Genomic DNA, 13,670 nt, shown 5'->3' with positions numbered 1-13,670 from the left:
AATTTCTGAACGTATTTGTTTTGGTTTATTGTACTGTATGTATGGATTACATGGGTTGTTACCAACATCTGGTGAAAATGTCATGTCAATAGCACCTTTAGAAATATATTTATTGAGAAAAATGGTGACGTGTTCAATACTTATTTCATCCGCTGTATGTTCAGCATTGTCATTACACATTTTGTATATCTGAGGTATTGATTATCTTTTTATTCAACAGAGACATAGAACATATGAAATAGCAGCATTGAATTCCATTATAGATTTCATTCCTCCACAGAACTCAGGTGGAACAGATTTCCCTGGAGGCCCGAGGAAAGTGGCCCCCCCCTGTATATTAGCTTTGGGGGGGCGAACCTTTTTCGAAAATATTTTTACAACCTTTCGAAACTATTTTTTTCAAACTGTTGTGTCAGACACAACACGACAAAAAAAATTGAAAGTCGAATTTGAACTGCCTGAATTGTGTTCTATTTGAATTTCTGAAGCTTAATTTTTTTTTTTGCATGGGATCTGAATTTTACTGTTTGAGCAACCTGAATTTACGAACCTTGAATTATTTACATTGAAATAAATTCATATTTTAAAGAGGTGAATTCAAAACCAACAAATTCGGTGTTAAAACTTATATATTAAATATTCAATGGCTTTTAAAATTCAAAACATGTCACCGATTTGCTTTCATACACGTATGTATTCAATCTGAGTAACGTTGTGTCTAAATCGTCGTTAATGCTGGTTAAACTGGCATTATAACGAATATTCATATTGACACTTGAGCTGCCTGTCAGTGTTTGGGTCCTTTCTATATTTATCACAAACTCGTTTGCTTTGCTTGACTGAAAAACATTGCCAATGGCCGCCTTAAATCGACGCTGCTGAAACATTAAACAAGAAAATTACTAAATGATTTATCATCCAGGTAACCGGAAATTAATATCTAATCCTAGTAACAAATCTTAATACATTTTCCTCAACATCGATTCCTAGCAGTGCATGGTTTCCGTTGATGACTCAGGCAAGCTTAAAAAATGGTACCGGTGTTGTGTTGTCAGTGTATAATTTTAACGGTGAAAATCATCATACATTATCACTGTATAGCCTACTAACTATCTTAAGATCTTAAAAAGGACTCCAAACAGCCACTGTTTTACAATTAACCACGCCATAGGGGTTAGCAAACGCTGAAAACACACAGTAGAGCTTGGCCACATTGAAAGACTCCATCTGGCCATTACCTCCCACAGTGACAGCAAGGGTCCCTGCTGGTCATGGATGTGTGTGATATCAGAGGGGCAATGTTGGATGTGATCACGGAGGAGGTTCTGAGTGGAGACGAGGATCACGAGGGGGACACCAAAAATGGTGTGTCTACTGAGCCCTTCGTGGTGGTGTCTCAGAAACAGAAGACAGTGGCCTCCACCTTCCAGCGCTTCTCTGTGGACACTAACGAGTCTCTGACCTTTGAGGCGTGTGTAACGTCAGACGAGGAAGAGCCAGTTTCCCCCACCTCAGACGAACATGACAATGTTTTTGATGAGAAAGGGGACGAGGTAAGGGGCAGATAACTAGGCTTGGGGGGCTTTTAACACCTTGTGTTGAAAACACTGGAGGAACCCCTAATGTCTCTGTCATCTAGAAATCATACAGGGAAAAAAAAGAATGACCACGCTTACTGCAGTTTGATGTTTTACCTTCTTTTTTATTCAGAATGTCATGAATGAGACCAGAAGCAAACTACAGGACAAGGTTACTGAGATGGAAAACTTTGCAGGTCACCTGGAGGAGATATTCCTCACCGTAGAGGTAAAAGTCTCACCTGGAACTCAGGATGATCACAAACAAAGTCCTCAAGGTTTTTTTGCTTTTCACAATGTATGCTCATGTTTTGGCTTCCCGCAATGTTTTTGGGGCTATCTCATTGTTTATGATCATTGATCTATGCATAAAAAAAAAAAGAAGCTTTCTCTTGGAAGTAGCTTTGGATAAAAGCGTCTCCTAAATGAATACATGTAAATGTGATGTTCCCACCTTCGTAGCCTGACATCCTTGTAAACTCGTTCAGGAGAATTTCGGTCGTCAGGAGCAACACCTGGAGCAACATTACAACGACGTCCTGCAGACGTTGTCTCAACGCTATGACGACAGGGCCGCGGGGCTGGAGGAGGAGAAGAAGAACAAGCTGGAGGCTCTGTACACACAGCTGCTGGGGTGCGGACGCATACTGGAGTCCTCCAAGGAGCTCATCGAGGCAGCTCAGGCTCTGTACCGTATCCAGGACCAACGCCTCCTCCTACAGGTGAGCCCTGGACTGCCTCCTGTCAAAGTGATTAGCTCTTTTGATGGTTTTAAACCTACAAATAATGCCATAGTAGTTTAAATCTTAAGTTGTTTACTTGTCGTTGACAGGGAGTAACGCCCATCCTTAAGAGGTAGTGTGAAGTGTTGTCTGAGTGGTCATGTTTTGAACTGGCTTACACTACAATGAATGATAATGGTTTTGTTGTGATATCTCAATGCATGGGTTCGAAACATCACCCCTCTTCACTCATGACTTCATAAGCATGCGCATGCATCAGCTTGGATTGAGTTCTAATGTGTCCAGTGTGATGCAAATGTAACGGGTGTGAATCCGTGAAACTCACTCCTCAAGTATATAACAGGCCACCCGCGTCAGCGAAGAGCTAGCTTTTCGTTGGCGTAGCTGGTAGTGGTCGCGCTTGGCAGGTCAGAGGTGGCGTGTTCGAGCCCAGCGAGTGGCAAACACCGGCCCGTAGACCTTGTCACGGAGCATGGCCACGTCTGTTACACAGACAAATGTTTGGAACGGCATGGCGCAAGTCATGTACATGGAGTGCAGTTTCCTCCAAATTTACAGCTTTGGGAGGGGGGGAGGGTGGCGGCGGGGGGGGGGGGAGGGGAACCATGAGACAGAAATGAAATGCCGTCGTGTCAATAAGATAAATAACATAAGGCCATTTAGTTTGTTTAATAAAAGAGCAAGGTATAGACCTGTTTTATAGGAAAGGTCACCTTAAATGACTTATTTTGTGATCAGGCGCTATATAAAAAAAATTGCCCTTCCAGGGAGGCCCGGGGGTGCCGTTGGGGGGGCGGGGCGCCCCCCTAATATAATGGTAGGGGAAACACTGGAGTGGACTTGCTTTACCCCAACTCGTGTGTGTCTGTCCAACTAGAATGGAGGAGTTTGCCAAAGAGAAGGTCGACCTCACTATAGCCACTTCTTTATCCTTCGACACGCCCCTGGCTGACATGTCAGACGTGAAAACCATGATGGACTCCATCAACATCGTACCAGGTCTGACCTTCAGATAACTTCACGCTTTTTCATTTACTCAGTTGATGTTTTTCAGAATAAAAGCTTTAAAATCATAATTGGTTCTGTTCATCCACATAATTATGGATGATGATAAGTGTTGTGGTTGCCTGGAGACATAAGGATTTGAGTAGCATTAATATTGGGACGTTGTCAGCTCCGTCTGCCCCAGTCATCAACCCCCAGTCACCCAACTCTGCCAACCAGACCTCCCTGCGTGTTTGTTGGAGCCTGTTCTCTGATGACACGGTGGAGTACTATGAGCTGTACTACAGAACAGTGCTGGAGGACACACCATCAGAGAGCACCTTGGAACCACAAGGTAGGACACGCCCACATAGAACACCTTAGAACCACAGGGTAGGACATGCCCACATAGAACACCTTAGAACCACAGGGTAGGACACGCCCACATAGAACACCTTGGAACCACAAGGTAGGACACGCCCACATAGAACACCTTAGAACCACAGGGTAGGACACGCCCACATAGAACACCTTGGAACCACAAGGTAGGACACGCCCACATAGAACACCTTGGAACCACAAGGTAGGACACGCCCACATAGAACACCTTAGAACCACAGGGTAGGACATGCCCACATAGAACACCTTAGAACCACAGGGTAGGACATGCCAACATAGAACACCTCCGAATATCTTAGTAGGGTGAGAACTTCCATGAGTAGTCACAAGATCTTTTGAATTTCAGTAAGTGGAAAGCCGAGAGTCATGAAAAAAGCATGCTATGTTGATTTAATGCTCCTGAAGTATTTATTTATAATCGGGCCGATTAACTGCATTCCAGTGTTTCCGTTCCCTGAAGCGTCAGTTACCGTTTCACCTGTGATTGTCATATTCCCCATAGTGTCCATGGTTAAGGTGAAGGAGACCCACTGCACCGTGGAAGACTTGCAGCCCAACGCTCAGTATGAGTTCTGGGTGACAGCTACTAACACTACGGGCATCAGCCCCACCAGCGAAAAGGCCCTGTACATGACAGGTAATTAGGTTGCACTCAGCCCAGAATGTTGTCAGCAGAAAGCACTGGGAAATTTCTAAATTCAGTAAAGCTGTGACAGGTTGCATAAAACATCCAGCCAGACACTTGGCATCCTCTCTATGCTTCAGGGCATTGAGTGGAATGGAGCCTCCTGTGTTGTTTTCATAGCCTGACCCAGCTCTGTCCTCTCCCCCCAGTCCCTTCCCCTCCCCTGATCAGACAGAGGGCGTGTACCAGCTGCCCCGAGGCTGCTCTGATTCGCTGGGAGTCAGGAAATACAAACCCAGTTGACTCATACACTGTGGAGCTCAGCGAAATGGGCTCAGATGGAGAACAGAGTGGGGTTACTGAGTAAGACACAAAATTGGAAAATCTTTCTGTAATCACTGTCTTATGTATTGTTTTGCATAAATGGCTCAGCAATGGTGAACGACATACACTACCTACAAGATTGTATTTCAGGTCTCATCCTGAGTGCTCAGTTTGATCTAGAACTGCATCCCAGCAGGTCCTGGTAGCATCATGTTTAACAAGCCTCTTTTTCCAGAACGTTCATAAATGAGTCCCTCTGCTGCTGCAGTTTTAGGCGGTATGAGTTCCCAGGATAGAGTAGTTGCTGACTCAGACTGGTAGTGTCCTAGAAAAGCTATTCTTAGTCAGGCCTACTCCAGCGCTCTCAGCCGGAACCTAGTCCTATCAGCCTGGGTCCAATTCACATTCCATTTCAGTCAACTCTGGCCACGTACGTTGAAAAATAATTTAGACTGGATAAAAAACAGTTCTTTTCAGCTTAGTAAGTCTCTCACCTTAAATGAAAGTTACTGATATATAATTAGCTTGATGCTATAATCTTGTACGCTTCATCAAATTCTTACATTTATGTTTTAAAATAGACATAGTCCATTTTAAATAAAATAAGTAAATGACTAAATCTAATATTGTGTGTTGCCAGGTCCATCGTGGCTATCCCCTCCTGTGAGAGTGTGATCTTGCTGCAGGCAGGTAGGACCTTCCTGCTGTCTGTCAGGGCAGTCAATATTGGGGGTCCCAGTGAGAGAAGTGAAGGCTTTACCGTCTCCACCACAGGTGAGACCCCCACCATGCTGTGGGCTTAAGTGAGCAGTTAAGTGAGCATGTTTGCTTGCATGCTGACAGTGAATGGACATTGATACTGGTTGAACTATCAGCAAAATTGCACCAGTTGTTACCCCAAATCATCTTTAGGTCAGTATAGGTTTATAAGGTTGGTATAGTTTATTATTTGTAGGTTTAGTAAACCGTATTGTATACTTAGGTTTATTATATTTTAGCTTATCATAGGTGCAATCTATGTTCTGAGTTCTTATGTTATGCCAGGTTGCTTTGCGTTGTCTTGTCCTAAGAATTTCAGTGCCCAGTCTGACCTAGTGTTGTTCTGTGCATCTGACAATAAAATACTTGAACAGTGTGTGTGTGTGTATCCTGTAGGCACATTCTTCCACCTGCTGGAGGACACCGCCCATCCCTGTCTGTCGATCTCTAAGGATGGCTTCACCATGTTCTATGGGGACGAGGAGCTGCCCCTGAGTGCCATGGCCTTTGATGACAACACCTTTGCAGGGTAACACAGGTTAAACCACCATAGGGGGGCCACCAGCACAGTCAGTCGTAACTGAGGGCAGGCCCGCCGATAGGGGAGGACAAACGGGTCTGTTGTCCTGGGCCCAGGGTAGGGGGGGGGGGGGAGCAGAGGAGAGGAAGAGCAAGGGAAAAGGAGAGATCTGGGGCGCAGGGGGCCCATCTAAGATTCTCGTCCTGGGCCCAGACAAGACTGTCAGCTAGCCTGACTGTGGCAGTAACTCTTCCGGGTGAGACGTAGTTGTAAGTGACTGTGCAGCTGATGCATAGTTCACACACCCTAGTCTCTGCAAGTCACCTTGGGTAAAGGTGTCTGCTAAATAAATAATAGTGTAATTGTATTGTGTTTTCGAGTGCAGCTGCGTAGCAGTCCTGGGGGACCTGATTCCTGTGCGAGGCAGACACTACTGGGAGGTGGAGGTGGAGGAGGACACGGAGTTCAGGATTGGTGTGGCATACGAGGACACGCCCAGGAATTCCTACCTGGGGGGCAACAACACGTCCTGGTGCATGAGGCACACCCTTACCCCCTCCAGGTAAGAGTCTGGAGCTGGAACACCCATCTAGATCATTTACATTTATTCATTTAGCAGCCGCTTAAGAGAGAGCTTTACAAAAGTGCATAGGTCACTGATCATAACGAGATAGCCTCAAAACATTGCGGGTAGCCAAAACGTGAAGCATATATTGTGAAAAGCAAATAAGTACCAATGGGAAGAACCATAATAGCATGTAGATAAACAAGTTACAAATTAAACATGAACCTCAAAAAGTGCAAGAGTGATCAGCACTGACAGATCAGTGGTCGACTGTTCCTACTCAGTTCAGCCGCTGGGATCGTTCTCAGGGTAATATGTATGCCTGTCATCCCAAGGGGGTCCAACGCCCATTTCTGTGTATGAATAGCAGGACGATGCAGGAATATTTCTGGTCGTTCAAAATATTAATTTTCTTTGTGAGACACTGCTTTATTTCATTGTTTTTCCAATGCCTTGTTGGAAGTATTCTTCAGTTAGGTGCCCGTGGAACAAAAGTGTAATTGCCGTATAGCTGTTGCCATAGCAACTCTGTTCCGCACAAAGCAGAACAGCTGTATTGTCACTTTCAGCAGATCTTTCGTACAGACATATCACACAAGACACCACATGATTGTGCTTCTGAAGCTGTAGTCTGGCACTGGTCCGGTTAATGTGGGAGTGCCTACGCAAAACCAATACACAAGCCTACGTCTCCTCCTGAGACACTGGTTTACAGAAAGGATAAAGCATCAACATCTCTGCTATGCCCCCTTGAGTTGGAGGAAAAACAACACTACCTAGTAGTGCGTTTCATTCCTGCACACACACAAACTAAACCCCCTCAGCCATGTTGTTCTGGAAGCCCCATGTTGGCATTAAATGTACCACAAACCTCCTGTTGTCCGATGCACTAAAACTCCCACGTCGCTCTGTCAAACAGGCACAAGTACGAGTTCCTGCACAGCGGCTGGAGTCCCGACATCCGGATCACAGTGAACCCTGTGAGGATCGGGCTTCTGCTGGACTACGGCCAGGGGACCCTGTCCTTCTTCAACGTGGACCTGGAGCAGCACCTTCATACCTTCTGCTGTCAGTTCCAGCGCTACGTCCACCCCTGCTTCTCCCTGGACAACCCCGGGGTGCTCACGCTCCACAACGGCATGGCAGCCCCTCGCTACACCCAACTGATTTGACGTCAGTTTAGTAACATGTTCAACCTGGGGGTCAGATGGCTGACCGGTTAACATTTAGTCATTTAGCAGACGCTCTTATCCAGAGCGACTTACAGTAAGTACAGGGACATTCCCCCCGAGGCAAGTAGGGTGAAGTGCCTTGCCCAAGGACACAACGTCATTTGGCACCGACGGGAATCGAACTGGCAACCTTCTGATTACTAGCCCGCTTCCCTAACCGCTCAGCCACCTGACTCCTGGTTAAGGAGTCAGGCTAGTAATCAAAATGTTGCCGGGTCGATTCCTGGCCGTGCCCTTCACCCTACTTGTCTTGGGGGGAATGTCCCTGTAGTTACTGTAAGTCGCTCTGGATAAGAGCGTCGGCTAAATGACTAAATGTAACCTGGCATCTCCAGCTGCAGGGATACTAAATTAAATCAGGCACACGTCTTCCCTTGATAAAAGGATTGATTGAAGACTTTTTTTTTTTTCAAATTGTTTATTACAGTATTCCATGGGAACAGGTTTACACCATTTTCCAAGATAAGAAAAGTTCCACTGAAAGTTACAATATACATCAGTAATTGGTGCAAAGCAAGTAACGAGAATCTGAAGGCAAGCCAATTCATAAACAGCATATGGTTTTAAAATAAATGAAATTAAACTACCTTGAATGAACGATCTATTGTGACTATAATGGTGGTTAATTTCCTTCTGTCCACCGGGGAGGTCAGAGGGCAGGATGACCTGCTCCTGGGAATGGGAGAGCTCTGGCCACAGGGGAGGAGGGAGGGGGAGCTACACCATCTTACTGCTGCGCGTCCTCTCCTCCTCCTCGTCTGAGGAGTCCCCTCCGTACGGCACCAGGCCCGAGGCGTCCGGCACCACCCGAGGCTTCTTCACGCTCTCCTCCTCCGGCGCTTCTGCAAAGCATCGACATCAAGAGGGAGAGAGGGACAGGAGGAGAGGGGACAAAGAAACGGTGACAGAGACGGAGAGAAAAAGTGTGACAGAGGGGTTTTCACAGAGAAGGCCATTGAGGAGCCCCATGTCAGGATGTTGATCCACAGCCAGGGAACAGCAGCACAGCCAAGGTCCAGGACATGTGGAGAGAGAGAAGACAAGAGGAAGACACAGACATATAGAAGAAGAGAGAGTTAGCTAGCACAGGCAGTCTGGCCTACACACAGGGTTCCACCTCTAGTCTGGTCAGTCAGAGGGGGTGAGGGCAGGGTGTGTTTGCAGCGCTGCGTACCCAGGGTTGAGGGAGGGCTGGGGGGCAAGCTCACTGGCTCTCGGGCTCTCTTGCGTGCTGGAGGCGCGGCGAACACAGGGGGCATGGGTGGAGGCGGTGGCATCAACATCCTGAAGAAGAAAAGACCCAAAAGATTATTCACAAATATCCAGGTATTAACAGCCAATAATAATAATAAAAAAATACAAAATAAAAAGGGGGATAGAGGAGACAAACCTTTCTGCTCCTTCTTCCACCCTGGAGGGTGCCGTAGGGGGAGAGCTCTCGGCAGCCGGTACATCAGCAGGCTGGGCAGGGAGCAGAGTGTAAGTTGTGGCTGGTGTATAACAGGAGCCTGGTGAGGCTCGCGTTCAGCACTTCCTGAGTAGCTTGTAGACGGCGGCTCCTACTCACCTGAGACGCCAGCTCGTCCTGGGCCTCTTCCTGGAAACGGCGCTTGGGGCTTCCTGTCTGAGGCGGGCTGGTGGAGGAGCCTTCGTCTGCCTCAGAGTCTGTGCTCCCAGGGTCCTTGGAGACAGAAGAACACAGATGGGCTCTGGGCTCCCACTCATTCACACACTTGCAAAACTCAGAGGCACAGCTGGTTGGCTTGGCAAGTAATGGATGTGAAGTGCAGAGGGGGGGGGGGGGGGGCTCTGTGGATCCCATACCTGTACTAGATAGGGATGTGGTTTCCTAGGACAGACTGGATACTGAACCATTGCCTGAGAAGATTGAGGGGTTGTCGACAGGTTAGAATGACTTGGGGCACCATTTGCACTACTCCAATAACCACTGGATCCTGGGTACGGTGAATAGCCGCCCGCATACCCATTTGCAGGGTAGCTATACCAGGACCCCTGGCTAGAGTAATTGCTATTAGGTGGATATCCATGTGCTGCGTATGCTGAAATAAAAGTACAGGAGATGGAGTTAATACCAGGCCTCTCTCAGGGCAGCGCACAGGGCCTCAGCCCTGACCTATTCCAACTGCTTCTAAGGGTGACAGAAAAGGAATCATTACAGAGGCTAGGCCCTTAGCTTGTCAGGGTGTAGTATTTAGCTGTGGTTACATTAAGAAAAGAAAAATAATATATATACACATCTGAGTTTTTTCCCTTGCAAGAGGAGCTGTGCAGCAGGCTGGTTCGCAGGTGTACTTACGTTGTGTAGAACCAGTAGCTGTGTATATGGACACCATTTGCGAGTGTTCAGCTCTCACCTGGATGAAGGTGAGGAGAGGAGGTTGAGAACAGGCATCGCAACATGTTAGGAACTCAAACAGCTCTCAAAACAACAAGGACTGGTGTTCTTGTCAGTAGGAGCAGAGCACTCTTAATCCACGACTCGAGGCCCAGGTGGTTCACCCTACTGTTTCATCTAGGAGGTGGGTATCAGTGAACGCTACAAACCTCAGCAGCATCACCTTCTAAAACCTCCAACACTATTTCTTTACATGTCCTTCATAAAGATGTGAATGTTAGACCCGTGAGACTTACTGTTTCTAGCAGACTTTCGGTGAGTTTCTTTGCAGATTCCAGTCCTGTCTGGTTTGGGTGGCTGCAAGACACAAGGTACCATTTGTAACTCCTCAACACACCTACAGATCATTATCACGTCCAAGGAAACCTGATTCACAAAGCTGCAGTGGCACATCTTTTAACAGCAGGATGAAATGGGAACTCAACCACACCTTGGTGGAGGAGATGCAATGCAAGTGAATACCTCCTACTGTACTGTGCAAGTGAAATGTTAAAGTAAATCAAAAAATGCTTTCAAAAAAAGTAAAATAAATAAATAATTATAATAATATTGCACTTTTATACTGTTGCACAGACAGAAGGCAAACATAAATATGTAACACAATAGTCATGCTATTGGGCATACTGAGTTTCTTATGACTTTTGCACAGTACTTAATTGCAAGTTAATACCACAACCGGCGGTAAAACCGGCATGTTCCATTCACCTGATGTAGACGTAGAGAGGCTCGAAGGACTCCCGCCTGGACGCCTGCTCGATGTAGCCAGAGCTCTTCCCCCGGAGAAAGACCCTCGCCCCCGTCTCAGTCTGAATGTGTCCCAGGTACGTCCCTCCAGGACCTTCCACCTTCTCGTTCACATTGAAGGAGGGCAGGGCCTGGTCCAGACCCACAAAGATCTTTGTGTGCACAAAACTCTGGGAGAGGACAGGCGAGATGTGAGTCCATCAGTCCGGAACAGGAACTTGACTAAAACTAATTAGTTTAACCACCGAAATGAAGAGCTTAAGGATTCTGTGTTCAGAAACATGGGAGTGATGGAACTTCCTGGTCATGTGGACCAGTAAAGACAGGAGTTGTGAGCAGGCACAGTAACCCTGGGCTGTGTCTGGAGAGCAGAGTTGTTCTTCCTGCTGCCCTGCTGTAGGAGGTGGGTTTCAGCAAAGCCAAATGATCTTAACTGGCCTCACTTTCTTGACCTCCAGCAAAGACTAGCACCATCACACATCTCCCCCGTCTCTAACCATGTCTCTGTGAAGGAGCCGGCTCTGCCTACCCCAGAGTGTGGAGCTGCAGGTCTGTGTCCCTGGGGGGTGGAGGAGCTGCTGCTGGGCGTCCGGGGCATGTGAGGGGCAGATGAGGTGCGGGAGGGCTGGGGGTAGAGAGTCAGAGGAGGAATGATGGGCACCTGCTGCCCTCCCAGCGCCGCGGCCGTCCGCAACACATCCTCAGAGATGATCTCTTTAATTCTTCTCACGGCCTCTAACAGCACAGGGAGAGAGGGCTCTGTGTTACAGGGTTAGGAGAGGGAACCGGCCATGTCCAGACCAACTCTGAGTGAGGAGATTTGATGGTTCGGTTGCAGTACTTACTATTAACCTCGTCTTGACTCCTGCCCTGGACATGCAAATACAAAGGCCTTTCTCTAAATAAAGAAAGTTAATTAGAATACAACATGGACACACCCAACAGAATATAGACACTGGAAGCAATCTCAGCATAATACATACACTGCTTTTCCTTTGTCCATATCACTCATGTAGTGACCCTTGGTTGAGACTACCGCCCCGCTGCACTGGCGAATCTAGAATGTAAAAAAATAATAAAAAGATGGTCACAGAGACATGGGATTCTGGAATGGGGTTATAAAAGGGTAAACCAGGTTTATCAACTTACCTCTTCTTGAGTTTTGCCTTTGGTAAGAAGGTTTCTACAGTTTATTGGGACATCGTTAATGTCAACCTCTGTGACTACAGTTTCATCTGCCGTACTGGACACTGACAAACATGAAGGTACCTGAAACATGATACATAACTCATTACTAATGCCTTTCACTGGTTATTTAAATACAGTCCAAAACCACTGTTACAGTTACTGTTGAGTACCTTAGACGGTAGCGGTGGGGGAATCTTCAACTTTCCCTTTGCCATCAACATGGCATTGATTTTAGCCGCCATGGCTGCAGCCATCTCCACTCCGCCTTGTGAGGCTGTCTGATCCCCATCAGACCGCAATGCCCCGGGCCCTCTGTTCTGGGTTGCGTTCTGGTTGGTGACTGACATACAGCTAGCAGGGACACTAGGGTGCGATGAGTTTCCCACGCAGGCCTGCATCACATCCACCCTAGGTTTGGGCTGGGCGGGCTGGTCCCATCTGCTAGTTGTAACGCACCTGTGTGGGTAAGTTTCTGGTTAGTGTGTGTAGGGTCAGTAGGCCTTGGCACTCTCGAAAACCTGTAGCCTGTTCAGCCACTACTAAGTTATCTAGGAGGGTGGTATCAGCGGGAAACCATTATTTAAGAGAAACCGCTTTCTTAACCCTCCACTTGGCTAACAGTACGTGTAACGTGCTAAAGCCGCCACAATTGTTATTGTAGAGGCTCAAGGAGCCTACCTATTTACGCTAGCTAACATTAGCAAAAAAGCTGACGACGTAAAGCTAGTTAGCCTAGTTGTGTTAGCTGGCTAAACTGATAGCTGGCAAAAACGCCTGATAAAGGACTAGCTAGTGGTGGCTAGATATCTTGAGTGGTTAGCTAGATTATTATATACCTTATGAAAGTTATTTCCTTCAACGGATACAATGTAAAAAGGCACAATTGTGCTATTATACCTTATTACGCTTCGTTGGAGAACAAAGTTATATCGCTAACTCTCGCGTCGGCCAGCTGAAGTTGATTGCGGCGTTGCTTGTATAACATTCGTGGTTAGTTCGACAATGGCACCCGTGGCTAATAGCTAGCACTAGCTAACATCTTAGCATTTGAAGCTAGAGCTAACTACTCTGCATTTGTTGAACATAATGAAAAGGAACGATGGATCTGGAATGAAACGTGAAACTTACGGCGTTTGTCCAGTCATCCCTGAAGACATCACAGCATTCAGCTTGTTTAGGAATTTAGCTGGCTAGCTATCTCCTGGTCAACGCTGCATTTGCTCACTCTTCATCCGACAGCGGCTAGTAGGAAGCGAGACGTAAAGGCGGTTTCTGTCGCAGAGAAAAGCCGGATGTTACAAAAAAAACAGTCACGCTCTTGTGTAACACGAGCAATAACGCGAGACGTCGGTTAGTGATCTAAATTTGTGAAACCCTATGCGAAACGTAATTTTATATATTCGATATAGGACAAAGAAATACAACCTTTGTATTATTTCATTAAGCCTATATTATATCCATAATGGGCCATGCCAGAATTTGAATTTAAATTCCGGTATTAAAATATTCAGAGAGTAGGCCTAGATGTTGACCTAGCCTGAACAAACGCTGGAGATTGTATTTTTTCACCTCTTCTGCACTCAAGGGCCTGGAC

At 46.7% G+C, this 13,670-nt stretch overlaps 2 protein-coding genes across 2 annotated transcripts; one reads left to right on the top strand and one right to left on the bottom strand.

The window, feature by feature from the left end:
* The first annotated feature begins 839 nt into the window (after positions 1–839).
* Positions 840–8,330, top strand: LOC136955245 (fibronectin type III and SPRY domain-containing protein 2). Its single transcript, XM_067248907.1, has 13 exons — positions 840–922; positions 1,248–1,553; positions 1,711–1,806; positions 2,066–2,299; positions 2,410–2,432; positions 3,198–3,319; positions 3,495–3,659; positions 4,206–4,340; positions 4,538–4,691; positions 5,293–5,426; positions 5,808–5,940; positions 6,317–6,493; positions 7,416–8,330. Exons 2-13 carry the CDS (start codon positions 1,272–1,274, stop codon positions 7,666–7,668), a joined length of 1,908 nt encoding a protein of 635 aa, XP_067105008.1. The 5' UTR covers positions 840–922; positions 1,248–1,271; the 3' UTR covers positions 7,669–8,330.
* On the bottom strand, positions 8,127–13,335 carry LOC136955246 (KH homology domain-containing protein 4-like). Its single transcript, XM_067248908.1, has 14 exons — positions 13,205–13,335; positions 12,247–12,532; positions 12,038–12,157; positions 11,872–11,945; positions 11,734–11,786; positions 11,418–11,623; positions 10,850–11,058; positions 10,381–10,441; positions 10,046–10,103; positions 9,553–9,788; positions 9,296–9,409; positions 9,119–9,189; positions 8,903–9,012; positions 8,127–8,570 (listed from the first exon to the last, which is right to left on the bottom strand). Exons 1-14 carry the CDS (start codon positions 13,231–13,233, stop codon positions 8,446–8,448), a joined length of 1,752 nt encoding a protein of 583 aa, XP_067105009.1. The 5' UTR covers positions 13,234–13,335; the 3' UTR covers positions 8,127–8,445.
* Between the last annotated feature and the right edge of the window lie 335 nt (positions 13,336–13,670).

Source organism: Osmerus mordax, chromosome 13 (assembly GCF_038355195.1).
Source record: "Osmerus mordax isolate fOsmMor3 chromosome 13, fOsmMor3.pri, whole genome shotgun sequence".
Lineage (NCBI taxonomy): Eukaryota > Metazoa > Chordata > Actinopteri > Osmeriformes > Osmeridae > Osmerus > Osmerus mordax.
The sequence above is the reverse complement of the archived record's forward strand: the minus strand, read 5'-3'. Positions and strand labels throughout refer to the sequence as shown.